The sequence below is a fragment of the Dama dama genome, chromosome 9 (genome assembly GCF_033118175.1).
Source record: "Dama dama isolate Ldn47 chromosome 9, ASM3311817v1, whole genome shotgun sequence".
Classification (NCBI taxonomy): Eukaryota; Metazoa; Chordata; class Mammalia; order Artiodactyla; family Cervidae; genus Dama; species Dama dama.
This window is the reverse complement of record NC_083689.1, coordinates 62665429-62683916: the sequence shown is the minus strand read 5'-3', so window position 1 is coordinate 62683916 and position 18488 is coordinate 62665429. Positions and strand designations below refer to the sequence as shown.

The 18488-nt window shown below is 41.8% G+C and overlaps 1 protein-coding gene across 1 annotated transcript in view; it reads left to right on the top strand.

Annotated features, from left to right (window-relative positions):
- The first annotated feature begins 456 nt into the window (after positions 1-456).
- SH3TC2 (SH3 domain and tetratricopeptide repeats 2) overlaps positions 457-18488 on the top strand; it is a 59775-nt gene continuing 41743 nt past the window's right edge. Inside the window, exons 1-2 of the mRNA XM_061151682.1 lie at positions 457-580; positions 16421-16519. Of these exons, the coding sequence (XP_061007665.1) occupies positions 529-580; positions 16421-16519 (151 nt within the window). The 5' untranslated portion in view covers positions 457-528. The remainder of the gene's footprint in view (positions 581-16420; positions 16520-18488) is intronic.

The following is an 18488-nucleotide window of genomic DNA, read 5'->3' as shown; positions in this document are numbered from 1 at the left end:
TTCACCCACATAGCTAAGGTGGGGTGTTTGCAGAGAGAGACTGGGTGGGGAGCGCTTTCCCAGCAGCAGGAGAATCCGTGTGGGCCAGGCCAGGCAGAGAGGGAGCAAGAACAGAAGCAGCCTTGATTCCTGAGATGCTCTCTGCCTCCTCCTCCCGTGCCACTCCCCCACACCGTCCACCCGCACAAGAACCAAACTGTGTATCTCAATCCTAGAATGTGTGGAATGTGCCACAGCCTGATAGGCATGAAGCAATCTGCAGAGAGGCAGGGAGGAGCTCTGCTCCCCAGTCAGAGGCCCGACAGTGCAAGGACTATGGGTCCTGAGGGCTGGGCGGCCCCTCCCACCCTCCCCAGGCCTGCTGCCGCAGCCAGGATATCAAAGGCTGCATTGTGCTGTGAGCGGGACTTGGTCCCTCGTGTGCCAGGGAGGAGGCGGGAGGAGGGACACCGCTGGGAGGCTGTCTCCTCCCAGTGCTCCTCTGGCTGGTGTTCCCAGGGGCCTCGGCCTGGGGAGGATGGTGCACACATGGGTGGCTGCTTCTGCATCCCTGGGGAGCCAAGTCTGTCCTGGGGCCCAGGTGAGTTTCCTGGGGGGAAGGGGACCCCGGCCTGTGGAATGCCTGAGGCGGTGGTGGGTCCACTGAAGGCTTAGGGATCTGCTGGGTTGTGGAGCTACTCTTCTCAAGATGGGGAGATGGTTGCACTTTCTGGCGTCTTCTCTTCCCTTCCTCTTCCTCACTTAGTATTTGTCATTCTGACATCGTGAAAAGGGGGTGAAACCTGGGAAGCATCTACTTTTCCTAAAGAAAGAGGCTTTGAGCTCACTCTATGAGGAGGAGAGAAGGCTGCTTTCGGCTGCCACTCCCAGGGAGTGACTAAGTCCTTCCTTCCTTTTTTCCCAAGATGCCCCAGTTCAGGAAGAAAGCTCAGGCAGTTGGTTCCTCTGGGGACCAGTGGTGGTCATAAACTTGGCCTTAGTCACTCAACCCTATTTTTGTCAGGGTTAATGTTACTGGAGGAAAACAGGCAGTTTCCTGCCTCCTACCTGCTACAGTGTGTGTGTGTGTGTGTGTGTACGTCAAACTGAGGTCACTCAGCGTTGTTGCTCTTAAGAAATTGTCAAGTCATCTGAGGCTTGACATATGGTGATCAACCCTGCCAGTTTTGCTGGGACCCAGGGCTTTCCCAGGATGCATTCAGTGCTAAAATCAAAACAGTCCCAGGCAGACTGGGGTCACTGATCCCTCTAATGCAAACTCCTTGCTTCTTTTCAGAGGGAAACCAAGGTGAGGCCCAGTGGTCTCACGTATGGCTTTCACCAGGATGAGCTGTGGCTTTGTGGGAAGAGTGTGGATTGCGGGAAGACTCTCTTGGAAGACAAATGAGCATTACACCAAGAAATCATTTCTAACACTTGTTAGGATTCCATGTCTTCCTGGAGCACCACCATGTTTTCTTGGAGGGGGAGCCCAGGAGAACCTCTAGCCAAGGTTTTCTACTCTCTGATAGACAACTTCCCCCTGTAGTTTTGTGACCTGGGCTCGATAAGGTGGAAGGCACCAGAGGTTCCTAAAGCAAATCTGAAGCAGCTATGTTCTGCTTCCTCTGCTTGAAGTTCCAGCCTAGGCACCTTGGTATCTCCAGCAGGGAGAGGCTCCCAGACTAAAACTACCCCAGACCTAAAAATCCCCCAAATAATGCCCTTGGCACTAAATGCATGACCTTTAGCTAGAAAACATTTTGCTTCTCCAAATTTCTTAAATGTACACACTTTTCAGACCCTCCCCCTAAATCTTGCTGTCCTTGTACCCCATGGGAGCAGACATTGCATGGGGGCTGCAAGAATATGAAGGACCACTGGTCTGTAAGGCAGGGACCTTAGTTCTAGATCTGACTTGGTTTATCTCCTCTTAGTCAGGCATCCTCACAGTTAATTGCTGTGTCTTTGAGGTTAGGTCTCATCTGGATTTGATCTCGGTTCTTTGATTTGCCTTGAGCAATTTGTTTATTAACCTTTCTGGCTTCAGTTTCCTCACCTGCAGATTTTATGATATAATTATGCTTTCCTTATAGAGTTGTGGTAGGGATTAAGTCTACACGAAAAACAGTTAAAACAACCTGACACAGTTAATTAAACACAGTAAAAAAAACAAGGTACATTAATCACATCTCTATGACTCTGGCATATCACGCTCTCTCTCTAGGTCTCCCTTTGCTCATCTATAAAATGAGGGGGTTGTAAACTCAGCCTGTGGAGGTAAATCAAGGAGCTCTGCTCCTAGTCCCTGACCCCCCAGGTCCAGCCTGAATATCCCTGCTTCTGTTTGACATCCTGTTGTTTAGCCCAAGATTTCATGTAAAGAATTCTGCAGATTGAAAGAAACAAACCAACACTGAAGAAAACAATCTTAAAGTTCTTATGACACTATCACTCAATTACCTCATTATTTCACCACATTTTTGCTGTTCAATTGGTTAGCATCCTGGATTCACTTTTTCACCAATAGTCAGCCTGATATTTATTTCTGTTGAGGCTTTCATGCCATCTCCCCAGTTTTCTGTACTTGTCAGGGCCTTTCCCTCGGGAGGATGATATGGCATTGTAGGTCTGAGGTCAGTTGTTATAAACATCCCCTTCTAGGTTCCCCTATTTATCCTAGAGAAATGGAACAAGGTATGAGACACATCCTAGGGTGACTTAATAGTATGTGAGTTTGGCAAGTCTCTTGTATTCTTTGAACCTCAGTTTTCCTGTCTCTAAAGTGAATATAATGATAGTATCTGTCACACAGAGCTTTTGTGAAGATTAAATCAGATAATTCATCTCATGGATTTAGCAGGGTCTGGCTTTTGATAGCCGCTCAATAATTGTGGGCTGTTTTGTTGATAACTAATAAGGACCACTGCAACATTCCTTCTCCTAAGCCTGACTCCACTGGAGTAGGAGTTGGTGCTCCTCTTTCTTCGGCTGCTTCTGCCATTGTGTCTGTTTCAGTGGGAGTAAACAGTGAGGATAGCACTAAGCCCTGGACTGCTGCCCAGCTGGTCTGCAGTGGAGTGACAAAATGAAAAACACTGTTCCTGACGCCCCCCAGGTGTGCTGTATTCTCACACACGGACTCTGCCTGCAGCATTTGTTCCCATGATACTTCTTACTTTGGACATGGGCAGGGGGTGCGTTTCTGGTAACTGCCATTATTTCTGACTTTTGGATTCCTGGAAATTCTTGCCACTGTTAAACCACAGTTGCTTAGTTAAGATCACAGGGCAAGTCATGTCAAGATTTGTTGGTCTAAAAGCTTCTAGCACTGCCGATTTATCTTTCAATACTATCTTGAAGAGATCTGGAAGATTTATACCCTTATACAGAGGATGTGGGAGAGATATATTTGCCTGCATTGATTGCTGTTGTTTGTAACTTTCCTTTCAACCTTTTTTGGTAAATATGAATCATCAGTAGAATTATAAGAGATGGAGGGATGAATGCTGACAATAGTAAATCATGATTCACATTTGAGCTTTAACAAACTTGTGAGATATTTTGAATATACTGATAATTGAGAATATGAGAACAATATGAAACTTTCTACTTTATGTCCTATTAGCTTCAGAACTTCTTTATTTCTTTCTTTTACTTTTTGGAAAAATAAAAGATTACAGATACAGTTAGGGTCCCCTGGTAGTTTTTCCCAATCTTACTCCTCACTCTCTCTCCCCCAAACTAATCACATTCATGAATTCAGGGGTTCTGTGCCTTCACTGCATATCTGTATACTCATGAGTGTTCATTAGAAGGACTGATGTTGAGGCTGAAACTCTAATACTTTGGCCACCTGATGCGAAGAGCTGACTCGCTGGAAAAGACCCTGATGCTGGGAAAGATTGAGGGCAGGAGGAGAAGGGGATGACAGAGGATGAGATGGTTGGATGGCATCATCGACTTAATGGACATGAGCTTGGGTAAACTCCGGGAGTTGGTGATGGACAGGGAGGCCTGGCGTGCTGCAGTCCATGGGGTTGCAAAGAGTTGGACACAACTGAACGACTGAAGTAAACTGAACTGAATCATTGTAAAGAATTTATTGTTAAGATTTTAAAACTTAAAGTGATATCATTCAGCAGCCTTTTTTTTTTTTTTAATAATTCAACACTATGATCTAAGATGGGCTTCCCTGGTGGCTCAGATGGTAAAAATCTGCCTGCAATGCAGAAGACTCAGGTTTGATCCCCAGGTCAGGAAGATCCCTGGGAGAAAGGGAATGGCAACCCACTCCAGTATTCTTGCCTGGAGAATCCCACGTACAGAGGAGCCTGGTGGGCTACAATCCACAGGGTCACAAAGAGTCGGACATGACTAAACAACTAACACTACTAAACTGTGATCTAAGATACATTCATGTAGATAAACATAGCTGTAATTCTAATCTGATATTTGTCCCAACAAGGACAATGTGGGTTCACATCATAAAAACTGCTGGTGGTATGATTATCAAGTCAAAGAAATAAAATGTGGGTGGAGAAAAAAAGCATGCAGGGAAATCTATACTGTTTAGTTTTCTTCTTGAATTTGGGAGTGGTGGTGAATAAGTGGGACCAAAGAGAGACTAAGAGAGAAGTGGGAGTATATTCTCATTTCCAGCAAGTTTCTGTGACTGAAATATCTCCTGAGTTGGAGACCTTAGACTTCAGTGTTCTGAAGTTAGGTTTAAATAGTGGAACCAGCAAGATCTACACCCATGATCTAGATGGTATCTGACTCTGTATGACTCTGGTAAAATCACTACTTCTCTCTGGGCCTTAGATTCTCAACAGTAAAATTAGGAGTGGAATTCAATGATCTCTATTTCCTTCAAATATTCATTTTCTGTAATTATTGCCTCTCCTCATTTTTATCTCTCATATTTAAAATGTTAAGATGCCATCTCTTTTCTAACTTTAAAATAGAGTGTCACTTTATTCCCTGTCTTCTCATTTGCCAAGATCACAGTCCACATTCTCACACTCACACTGTGGATTGTCATACAGTCTTCAGCTATCCTCCCTGCCTCTCTTTCTTGCCTCTTCCTGTCCTTTCAGTGCTATCCCAGGTAGAATTTCCACTTTTGCTTTGCCAAACCCACGCTCAAGAATGTTCCATAGCTCCATATTGCTTGCTATATCCATTCTAAATTCCTCCGACTTCTTTAAAATGTTCTTCTTATCCTGACCCTACCATATTTATCAATTTTAGCTTCATCATCCTGACCTCTCCAGTATGTTCTTTGTCAGCTCATGCACATGCAAACATTCGCTCCTGTCCTGCTGATCTCTTTACCAGTAATCCCACTTTTCTACCACCTATTTAAATCTACCAACAAAGAAAAGAGGAAGCCACAGACTGAGAGATAATATTTGCAAATTACATATCTAATACTTGTATCCAGAATAGAAGAAAAATCTTATAACTCAGTAATGAGAAGCTAAACAATCCAATAAAAATTTTCAGATACTTTCATTCAGAAAATATAAGGATGGAAATCATACATGTGAAAAATGCTCAGCATCATTAGCCGTGCTCAGTCACGTCTGACTCATGCGAACCCATGGATTGTAGTCCCACCAGTCTTCCCTGTCCATGGAATTTTACAGGTGAGAATACTGGAGTGGGTTGCCAAGTGGGTTCTCTCTTGGCAAATGAGAAGCCATTCTCTTCTCCAGGGAATCTTCCCAACCCAGGAATTGAACCCAAGTCTCTTGTATCTCCTGAATTGGTAGGCAGATTCTTTACCACTAGTGCCATCTGGGAATCCCTCATTAGTTATTAGGAAAGTGTAAATTAAAACAATGAGATAAAACCACACACCTACTAGAATGACTACAAATAAGAAGACTGATACTAAAGTGGTGTGGATGTGGAGAAACAGGAACTTTCATGTGTAGCTGATGGGAATGCAAAAGGTATAGCAACTTTGGAAAGCAGTTTGGCAGGTTTTTTTGAACTAAGTGTTAGTAATTTTCTGACCAATAATAAAAATAAAACTAGCTTCCAGAAAGTAATTTATTGATTCACAAATGAAAAGTCCAGGGATTGTTTGTTTCAAGTATGTCTGGATCAAAGTATTTAAATGATTTTAACTGATTCCAGGTGAGCTATTTGAAAACCTAAAAGATGATGCTGTTAAAGTGCTGCACCCAATATGCCAGCACATTTGAGAAACTCAGCAATGGCCACAGGACTGGAAAATGTCAGTTTTCATTCTAACCACAAAGAAAGGCAATGCCAAAGGATATTCAGCTGTTACGTTGATTCCAGATGCCTCCCATGTGATTTCATATGCTTCCTTGATTTTACCAGGGCCTTCCTGGTGGCTCAGCTGGTAAAGAATCCTCCTGCAATGTGGGATACCTGGGTTTGATCCCTGGGTTGGGAAGATCCCCTGGAGAAGGGAATGGGTACCCACTCCAGTATTTTGGCCTGGAGAATTCCATGGACTGTATAGTCCACGTGGTTGAAAAGAGTCGGACACGACTGAGTGGCTTCACTTTCACTTTCACATGCTAGCAAGGTAATGCTCAAAAACCTTCAAGATAGGCTTCAATGGTACATGAACCAAGAACTTCCAGATGTAAAAGCTGGATTTAGAAAAGGCAGAGGAACCAGAGATCAAAATTGCCAATATCTGTCGAAACATAGAAAAAGAAAGAGAATTCCAGAAAAAAATCTACTTCTGCTTCATTGACTATGCTAGAGTCTTTGACTGTGTGGATCAAACAAACTGTGGAAAATTCTTCAAGAGATGGAATACCAGACCACCTGACCTACCTCCTGAGAAACTTGTATGCAGGTCAAGAAGCAATAGTTAAAATTGGACATGGAACAACAGACTGGTTCAAAATTGGGAAAGGAGTACATCAAGGCTGTTTATTGTCACCCTGCTTATTTAACTTTATGCAGAGTACATTCAAAATACCGGGCTAGATGAAGCACAGGCTGGGATCAAGACTACCAGTAGAAATACCAACAACTTCAGATATGCAGATGACACCACCCTAATGGCAGAACGTGAAGAGGAACTAAAGAGCCTCTTGATGAAGGTGAAAGACCAGAGTGAAAAAGCTGGCCCTAAAACTCAACATTCACGAAAACTAAGATCATGGTATCCAGTCCCATCACTTCATGGCAAATAGATGGGGAAAAAGTGGAAACAGTAGCAGATTTTATTTTCTTGGGCTCCCAAATCACTGCGGACTGTGACTGCAGCCATGAAATTAAAAGACACTTGCTCCTTGGAAGTAAAGCTATAATAGACCTAGACAGCATATTAAAAGCAGAGATATCACTTTGCTGACAAAGGTCCATATAGTCAAAGCTATGTTTTTTCAGGTAGTCATGTATGGGTGTGAGAGTTGGACCATAAAGAAGGCTGAGCGCCAAAGAACTGATGCTTTTGAACTATGGTGCTGGAGAAGACTCTTTTTTTGGATAAGACTTGAGAGTCCCTTGGGCCGCAAGGAGATCAAACCAGTGAATCCTAAAGGAAATAAACCCTGAATCTTCTTTGGAGGGACTGATGCTGAAGATGAAGCTGCAATACTTTGGCCACCTGATGCGAAGAGCCAACTCATTGGAAAAGACCCTGATGCTGGGAAAGAATGAGGTCAGGAAAAGAAGGGAGCAACAGAGGATGAGATGGTTACAAGCATCACCAACTAAATGGACATGAACTGGGCAATACCCGGGAGATAATGTAGGTCAGGGAAGTGTGGTGTCCTGCAGTCCATGGGGTAACAAACAGTCCGACCCGGCTTAGCGACTGAACAATTCCAACAACCTTTCCCACTCTGTTTAGAAAATTGCTAGCTAGCCAAGTCATGCAAATACTCTTGTATATTTTGCTCCAAGTTTTTGGGTGTCTTTTAAAAAACAAGCACCTAAATAATTCTGATGCAGATGATCCACAAATCACATTTTACAAAACTGTGATTTTTCTTCTCTAAACCTCACATGTTTTTTTAAGAGCTGTGCGCCCTGCCTTCTCCCCCAAATTGAGGTCACCAGCCTGAACTTCCTTCTTCAAGATGGGATTATGCCACAGACCCTCACGGTCCTTAGGCAACTGTCTCTTCTCATGGACACACAAAGCTTGCCAGGACTAGATGTAAATAAGTGAGCTGGCATTCCTGGGGACCATGATGGCCAGAGAATAAATGCTCCTTAGAGGTGGCAGCAACCACTCAGTACCAGCTGACTGTTGCCAGATGAGCATGAAGGCCCCAGACTACAGTTCTTCCAGTTTTCAAAGCAAAGCCAAGCATCTGGGTTATGTAAAACATCCTGATTTCTAAATGATATAGAGCAATTTAAATCTTAAAAGTGCACAGTGTAGAGGGAAAAAAAAGAAAAGAAAAATGGTGGGTTTTTATGGCCCGTGGCCTCTGGTATACCAGTTTTCAAACTCTATCCTAGAGTAGGGAACCAGGCTGCCACTCAAAGTGATTCTAGGACCAGGATTATTACTTGGGAGCATATTAGAAATGCAGAATCTCAAGCTTTCAACTAGTGAGGCAGAATCTGCATTTTATCAATGAGTGTTGATAAGTGTTACTTGCTCAGTCGCATCTGACCCTTTGGGACTGTAGCCGGACAAGTTCCTCTGTCTATGGGATTCTCCAGGCAAGAATACCGGAGTGGGTAGTCATTCCATTCTCCAGAAAAATCTCCCTGACCCAGGGATGGAAAGAGGGTCTACTTCATGGTAGGCAGATTCTTCACCGTCTGAGGCACTAGGGCAGTTTATCAATAGCCCCAGGTGATTCATTAAAGTTTGAAAACCTTATGCAGATAATGTGGTTCTTACTGACTCAAATCAGAGTCATTTGGGAACTTAAGAAAAATACCTGCATCAATGTGGTGACGTCGCGCTCTTCTTGTCTAGGCTTAAGCAGCACCTGGCAAGGAACAGAAGTTCAAGGCAACAGGACCACTCTTCTCATTTGCCCGGGCCCCTCATCTCCCCTTCCTGCCTGTTGGTGGTGTGTGTAAGGCAGGTGCTGTGTGAATCACGTCCCATCTGGGTTTCCTGTCCCCTGTCTCAGGGCATCGGCGAGGCCGGTGGCTCAGACGCAGCAAGGACAGTCTCGCCTCGCTTTCCCGGAGGGTCTCGCGAGGCGTCGCGCCATGCTAGTCTCTCCGTGCGTAAACATCCCACCTGCCCTTGCGGTGCCCATGGAACGCTCGTTTTTCACTCAGCGGGTGAGGCTTCCAGTTCACAGCGAGTCCCTGGGGTTCCCCCTGAGGTGGTGCATCTCGTTGAGCAGCTCTCTCGGAGTGTCGAGATAAGATAAGGGAGGCCCGTGCCGCGTGGTGGTCGTCCTCACTGCGTGCTGTGAGGACTAACTTGGCCCTCGTATTCTCCCTTCGTCGGGGTTGCACGGGGGAGTTTGAGCGACCTTGGAGGGTCCGGCGAGGCGAAGCGGAGCCTCTGTGAGACATTTCAGCTTCTTGTGAGGTAAATGGAGGAAGAAAAGCGGGGGAGGATACAGGGTGGGGTAGAGGCCGGGGCCAACCTGGAGGGTCCCTTGTATCCTGAACAGCCTTGCGTGTCAGGTCTTTTCCTCATGACCTTGTCATGGATGGGATCCTGAATGGCCTTGCGTGTCAGGTATTTTTTTCATGACCTCGTCATGGGTGGGATCTCTGATAATGGCTCCCGGCATCTCCAAAAATGGCTCCCCCTTTTTTATTTTTTAAAACAGCCAGATGAATTTTAGCTGCAAGCTTCCGAGTGCTCTGCCGAAGAGCTCTGACGATACAAGGGAGGATAACAATAATAACAAGAATCAGTGTTATTACAGCAATGTAACTGAGAACAGTAGACAAAATATGTTTGGCAGAAATAAAGTTGGAGAAGGCTTTAAAGAAATCACTGGGAACTCCATCGGCAGTAAAATCCAGTCGGGAATGCTTGATTGTTCAAATCTGTCCATGCAATCTGTCTAAATCTAAACTTATGCTAGAGCTATTCTATACCCCTGAAATGTGATTTTTAATTTTTTCCCAATTGTAATCAGTCTCATTAACCTTTAAGGGTGTTACACAAATCCACCGGTAGTCTGCGTGGCAGGACAGTGCTAATTTTACTTTTAGGGCTTGCAGTTCTGTTCCGATATCCATCACCGCTTCCTCCAGAGCATCCACCTTCATCTCCAGTCCTCTGTCCATGACCTCTCGAGCAGCCAAAGCCAAGGAGACACCCTTTGACATAGTATGCAGTATACACCCACCGGGTTAATGCAACTGCCGCTGGCAAGAAAGTAAAGCAAGCATAGCAATAAAAACCCTTTTAGGAGAGGCTGAAGATCCCTGTAGAGAAGCTATTCTCTGTGCTTGATGGCAAAGCAACTCATTTTGTCCCCATGTGGGTATGGAGGCTTGTTGAGTTGTTTGCACAGAACATCCTGGTTGCAGGTCATGAGGCATCTGATCTTCATCCAAAAATAGATTACTGAGATAAGCTTTAGAAACAAACTTAGAGTGTCTTTTTAAATAACTTAATTAAATCTGTTAGCAATATAACATAACAAGGAACTATCTCAGAAGTGAGTCTTAGTAAACACTAAACCTTAATTAACAAAACTAGAAACTTAGTTTAACAATTTACAAAACTTAACATTTAGTGATTTTTTTAAAATTATGGATATATTAATCCTGTAGCCAGGGAAGGCTTTAACCCATCAAATAAAAATGAGGTTTGTCAGGGAGCTGGGAAAAGCCAAGCGGCCGTCTTGGATTTCCCATAGCTCCGACTCTTTGATTTTCAGCTATTGTTCACCCATTTTTAATTACCCAATTTAGGAGTAGACTGTTGCCATGTTTAAGACATGAGGATAGCACAAGTCTAACAGTGAGGGGTTATTTTTGGTAGAAGCAGAATGAGCTTCTACATGTACCATAGTCTTAAATAACACTTATTTGCTTTACTAAAGTAACAAAAGATTTTAAAAACAAATATAAATAACTGAAAGGCAAAGAAATTCATAATCTGTTATTGAAGATTCATTCTTAGAAAACTTTGTTCTCTTAACATAGAGAGTAGGCTAAATTTCAGTCTGTTACCAATTTACCAGATAGCAAACAAACAAAATTTTTCAGTTAATCTTATAAAAGTCTTTTTTATAAATCTTGAAGAACTAGCAGTATTTTTTTTTTTTTTAAGGCATGAGAGTGAAACCATACAAGGCATGTTTAAAATCTAATTAAATTATAATTAACAAAGTAGCCTGGTCATTGCTGTGACTTGTAACACTTTAACATGATAACTAAAATTATAACTGACAACATTTTACCAGGACATATCAGATTTTCATGAATGTCACATAATTTTTAGGATATCTATATAAGTAACATCAACCATACAATATATCCTGAGGAGATTTATCATTCCTCCAACAATATTTCCCATGCAATTTAACATTTCAAATGAACTCAGGTAGTTTAATAGCTCTTTGGGATGTCTCAGGGGCCCTCTGAAGCATCCCAAAGTCAGCTAGAAGTCTAGCTATTTAGGCAGTTTTGTCAGTAAATATCAAAAGGGTTTATAACACTCAGTCAGAGAGAGTCATATAGATCACTGTGAAATAATATATTCACTTAGCCAAAGTAACAAAGAAGATTTCAAAGGTAAACATAGAACAGATCACTTCAGAGGTAAAGAAACTTAAAATCCATTATCAAAGGCAGTTCAACATCTCAAGAAAACTTTTATTTATACACAAAACTCTTCCCTTGGGGTCTAGTTTCCATAAAACCTTTTAATCACTTTTTGTACCCATTTGTTCTCCCATCCTGGAACAGCCAACTGTAAGTCAGACTTACTTCCTTTTTTCTTCATAAAATGTAACTTCATTTTTCATACCTTCTTTACTGAACACACACATCATACTTTTTTTTTTAAGCAACCAAGAATTGACTTTCATATTAGCATTTTATAGATTGGTGAACATAAATACCAGTGATAATTAAAAAAAAATTCTAACGAACATCTCAGGATGGCATCAAACATTATTCATTTGTAGTCTCAAATCTCTTTAGTTTTTCTGTAAAAGAAAATCAGTGTTTAGTAGTAAATGTCTGAAAATCTTATTTTATTTGGAAATGACCTAATTATTTAATAGACTTACAATACTTAGTTTAGCACAACCCTTAGAAATTTAACTTACACCAATCTGGAGAGACTATTGTAGACAGATATTTTTAAAGAATAATTATTCTTAATAGAGTTTATATACAAACTCATATCTCACTTACATTTTTTAGAAGTTTTTTCACTTGAGGTAATTTCTTTGTTGACAAACTTGTAACAGATATAATATTTAACTTATATTAAACCTAGGCACAATGAAAATATTTTACTTGATGTTAATTACTCTAAGACATGTCTATATTAGATAGGTCAACAAACAAACATTAATATTAGGTATTTAATACTGAATATTTCCCAGTTTACCTGAACCTGGAATTTATTGTTTAATTTAGAATTATTTGATTTGTAAGAACTGCTTCCTTCTGGAAACCAAGGACATTGCTCTTGGACAAACGTAAAAAAGGACTGAACACTGGTCTTTTTAACTTTAATTCCTCTGCAGTTAAGGAGTTGCATATGACTCCAATAAAAAGCTGCCTTTCTTTTGACTAACTGTTGCGCATTTTTGTTAGTAATTAGAAGAAGAAAAAGGAGAGGATCTTAATCTTAGAAAAGAAGGAAGCTGAAACCTACCCACCTTTTTACCCTACCTTTCTTATGTAGGGGGGGCCTGTAGCACCCTAGTGGGGTCTTACCTGAAACCTACCCAGCTATTGGGGTCCTACCCACCCTCCTTACTCTACCTGTCTTATGCAGGGGGGCCGCGATGCCCCGGTGGGGTCCTAGCCGTTCCAAAAACTGGACAATGAGAGACTTACTTTTGGATCCCTGTTTGGGCACCACTTGCTGGGGCCTTTGCCCCAGCAGGATCCAGGGGTACCCTCAGGATGAATGGCGTCGACGAGTGAGAGAGAGAGAGAGAGAGAGAGAGAGAGAGAGAGGGACCCCGAGACCAGACCGGGTGTGCAGCAGAGTCTGGCAGTGTTTTATTTTTCATTGTAGCCTTTATACCCTAAGTTGGTACATTTCTAAGGGGGAGATAAGCATACAGACTTAGTTTAACATTACATCAGCTTGTCCTTCAGGAAACCAGGTGTTCTCTGTATATTTTTGTTTATGAGAGTCTTTTCCATAGATTTTTTTGTACATTACCTTCTGGCCTTGAGCTTAGCAGAAAACAGAAAAGTGGTGATCTCATGGTACAGCAGGTTGCAACATAGTAGAAATACAATCCTGTTAACACAAAGGTCAGTCTTTTTGTGGAAGTTCTCAGCTAAATTTATCTAAAAAGTTTAGCACACAAAGACTCTCCGGCTCTGGTGAGGGAGTCCCTGTTTAGCACTCCTGGTTAAAATGAACAATTATCTTATTGTTTTTACGCTAGGGCTAAACTCTTATTTTTCTGGATCTTTAACTATATTAACAATAGTTTCTACTGCCAACCTCAGCACATTAACAGCAATCAAACATTGATCCAATAACCACTTTTAAAATAATATTTTTTGTGTTCTCTAATAGGGCTTCCTCACCCCCCAAAGGGCTCTGTGCCTCTTAGGGACCTTTTTATGGATAATCTCTATGTATAAAATCTTTTGGCTTTCAGGCCTGTTGACAATTTATGGCTTGCACCTGGTGTAACTTTAAGCAACTTCAGTAGCCAACCCTGTCTTTTTTGTGGTTAATCTATTTTCTTTCTATTAGGTGTCATCTCCAAGGGAACTAGATAGGATTACATTTTTACAGAACAGAAATGTGAAGGATTGCAAAAACAGCAGATATAGCACAAAACAGGCTCTTAGTCTAAAAGTTAACTATCTGCAGGAAGTCACAAGCTAATCTGTATCTAAACTATTTTCTATTAGGCACATTTGTGGCTATTTTATTTGTGGAGCCTTTCTCACCCCGTGGAGGGACCTATGCTTAATGGTTTCTTTTGTTAGCATACTGTGCTTAGGATGTTTAGAACAATCATGAGCATTTTTTGCAATGAGAACAACATTTATCAAACAAGCCAGAATGCCAGCAAAAGGGTTTGAATTGAAGCATTTCCTTCATCCCTGGCCCCTTCATAGGGTACCAGCGTCCAGGGGATTTATTAGTTAGGGTTTTAAGTTGGTCCTCATTCAGTGAAAGAGGAGCAGGAGAGCTCTCAGCAGGCAACACAAGAATCTGCAGCAGGGCAAACAAGAACAACAGCAGAAAAGGGGGGAGGATACAGGGTGGGGTAGAGGCCGGGGCCAACCTGGAGGGTCCCTTGTATCCTGAACAGCCTTGCGTGTCAGGTCTTTTCCTCATGACCTTGTCATGGATGGGATCCTGAATGGCCTTGCGTGTCAGGTATTTTTTTCATGACCTCGTCATGGGTGGGATCTTCCATAATGGCTCCCGGCACTGGGAGAGGGGGAAGAAAAAAAGAGAAGAAAACAAAGGAAGAGAAAAGAAAAGAAAAATATGTGTGACTGGGTAGCATGATGAAGGACATAAATTAACATTTTTGGAGATGAGGCCTAGGCACTGATATTTTAAAAAGTCACTGCTTTTTCAGAAGCCTTTGGATAACTTGAATAGGCAGACAGAGTTGAAAAGCACTCAGATCAAGCCTTCAACTATAATCAGGAAAAGTGAAATCTGAAAAAAAAGGACAGATGAAATATCCTGACCAGTGTCACTTAACCTATGTATGGGAGAATCTGATTTGTGCAAACTCATATCTCATGATTCTCAAGCCAGAACCTTTTCTGCTACAGTTACTTTGGTTCCTGGGGGCAGAACTACAAAATGATCCTGGTAGACTATAGCTCATTACTGCTAGCTTCCAGGTAAGCTGCCTAATTTCAGCACTAACACGATTGCTACATGAAAAGCTGTGAGCTAATGACCCGTCCCACAGCACATTCAAGCCTAAATTCATTTCATTCTCCTAAATTCTGTTCATTACCCTAAAAAAGCGCTAACTGTTCCTGCTATGAAAAAATGGAAGATCCTCAGCTTTGGTCTCAAAATCCCACTGAACAGGCATGGAAGAAGGCAGACTTCTGGCAGCAATATGAGGGTTTGGGTTCAAGGTTAACCAGCCATGATTGGATGGTGCGTGATTACTTCATTCCTTATCACTCTTGGACTGCCTGTGCTTCAAAAGAAGCACAGGTCCAGAATGCATATCTAGTAGATCTGCTTGACTTTGATCCACCAGCATTTTACAAATGAAGAAGTTGGATGGATTAGATGACTGACTGACGATTAGTAGCTGAGCCAAGATTCCTAACCCCTATTTCCAGTATCAGGTATTGCTTACAATATTCTGACCCCATGGTAGAGTTCTTGAGCAGTGTCATGTTCAAAAGAACAGACTAACCAACAATAATGGGTTAAGAACCTGAGTTCTTTTGTTGTATTTTGAGGATACCATGAAAGAGGCCCACATTCCATGTCAATACTTTCAAATTTCCCTTCTGTTCTTTTTTCTATCTACTGCCTTGTGCTTTATAACTGCACTTTTCTTGTCTTTTCAACTCTTTGCCATCAAAATAGCCTCCTCCTTAACCCTAGTATGTGCTATGATCTTCTCTTTTTCACTCCAGTTTTACAGCTGCAAAGACAGGAACATCTTAGTGAGCTGGGGAGGAAAGAAATCCCATAAAGCAACGGTCCTCAGCCTTTTTGGCACTAGGGAGTGGTTTTGTGGAAGACAGTTTTTTGCAGTGACTGGGGGTAGGAAATGGTTTTGGGATGATTCCAGCATATTACATTTATTGTGCACTGTATTTCTATTATTATTACATCAACTCCACCTCAGATCAGTAGACATTAGATCCTAGAGGTTGAGGAATCCTGCCATACAGAAGTCTGTATAGTGGGCAGACAGAAGGATAGTTTGGGGCCAATCATAGATTTCAGGGCCATTACAACCATGCCCCAGTCACCTCCCTCAGGATGTTATTCTCAATTGCTCTGCTCCAGCATTTCCATTTTCCACCTTGCTGTAGTCAGATTTATTATGACCTCGTAGGCCCAGCATATATTGAACATGTAAGCCATGGGACTCACTCTGACCTGTAGGTAGGAAATCTGGTTTTTTTCCCCCTTTTTAAAATATAGTGGAGATACCCAGGCTGCTGTAGCATTGAGATAGCATGCTTTAGTTGAGAAAATAATTCTAAGGCAAAAGTGATAATAATTAGAATTCTTCTGGACCACCAGCCTGGAGAAAAGAATGATTGCTTGACAAAAACTTGTAACCCTTGCTTATGGCTTTCTTACACTCTCACAAATGATCTTTCATTTGATCTCCTCCAGGTAAAGACACTTCTTCCAAGGATCCAACCATATCCAGTGAATTTATATCCTCATCTGAAAACAAGGAAAAATGTTTCCTGCCACAGAACATGATTCCAGGTATCTAAACTCCAAAGACAAAACTTATTTAAAAATATTTTTCATGTAGAATGTTACAGTAACCCCCTTATCAGTCTCATCTATAATTTCCCTCCCTCTGATCCTTCCTAGGCACCACCATTAAATACATCTTTGTAAGCTTGACCTTGACTGTGATATTCACTTGCCCACAAATCTTCCAATGCTCTCCATTGCCTGTGTGATTAAAGCCAAACCATCTCAGCTGACTCTGAAAGCTTTTCACAATCTGGTACATATTAGGAATTCTATACATATTTGCTGTATTTAATAAAGTGTATATCACCAAATAGATTTTAAGGTGCTGAAGGACAGGTGCAATTTTTTGAATAATCAAGTATTCTACACAGTACCTAAAAGAGTTGTTTGTACATATGTAATGGTGCTCAGAAAATGTTTGGTAAATAAACACATGAATGATTGAATAAGTCCATGGAGGTCTTGTTTGTCTTCTATATACCACCTTATACAGAGGTTATTAAATATATAAGGGCATAAAGGGTTGAGTATGTGGGATGAGATTGGCTGAGCAGAAGAGTGTCTGTCTGATTCTTTCAGAATGAAAAAAAAGATTTTGAAATTAACGTAGAAAAAATCTTTTTCTTAATACGTATTTTTCACAATGTTATCTTTAAGAGACTTTAATGAAATTGGCAAAGAGAACCATCCAGAGAGAGAGGTACAACTGAGCTGAAACTTGTACTGGAAATTCTGAGGATAAACCTGGGGAAAACCCAGTTTCTATTATCCAGTAACAGGGACCATTTTTAATGGCAAATCACGTACCAAGCACATGCTAAGTCATGCCTGCATTTACTTTTCATCGTCACATACTCACTTCTAGGAGGTGGCACCACATTCTGCATTTCAAAGGTGGCAAACAGAGACTCACAGAGTGGGGTAAGTTCCCCAGTGCCACACAGTTAATACATGAGGAGAAAGGGATTCAATCCCCAGTCCTTGTTTGTAACCATGATGCCCTGTTGTCTCCCAAGTATGTATTTCTCTACAGCATACAAAATCAAGATTTGTGAAAAAAGATCTGCAGTATGAATGTTTCAAAGGATATGTACTATGTCAACAGATAGTGTATAATGTCATGCCACATTCTTTTTTTTCCCCATTTTAAATTCTGTCAAACTTCTTTGTTGACTATGAAAAAAGACTTGCCTTCTATTTTTTAGCTGTTCTGTCAATCTGCTTATCTGTCTGTCAGCTTGGGCCATCTCTGAAAAGGCTGAATCGCCAGCCATCTGTTGTTTCATGAACACAGTGGAGTCAGCATTTTATCCTATCAGTGAATGAACAAAGGGTACGTGTAGGCGAAACTTAACCTCCCAAGCCAGAACTTGTCTATCTTTCAGCATTTTCTGCTATGATGCTGTTTCCAAGAAGATCATAGTGTAGGAAGGGGAGACTCAGCTCCAACTGCCAACCTCTTCTTCATGAGAAAGAGTCACAGATAGTCAATCAGATACATTATCATGATTAAACCACTAGTTTTCAGAAGGATTAAAAAAAGTGACAAAACGTACTTTGCACTAAAAGTATAGTGAACTTGACTTATTCCCTTGTCCTCAGTGGGCACGGTAGGATCCCACGTTGGCCTGGAGGTGTTGCTCTGAGTATCAGCTCTCACTGGTTGAGATCCAAAAGCAGTCTGCTTGTTTAAATCCAGGTCTTTTGAGTTCCATAACCATGAACTCAAGTGCATGGCAAGGAGATTCACTTTGAAGGGGCCATCACTTATCAGGAGCTTTTCTAGGGGAGATTCTGGAGGGGAGTTTGGATCAGGCTTTGGAAGGACAAGAAGTTTAGTGAAAGGAAATCACAGAATCAGTTAGTGTCAAGGTTAATTACAGTGTAACATGATGAGGGCAGTGAGCAGAAACTGCTGGAGTACTAGGGTAGGGATAGGGGTTTGTGACGGACAACAGCTAACGCTTAATGT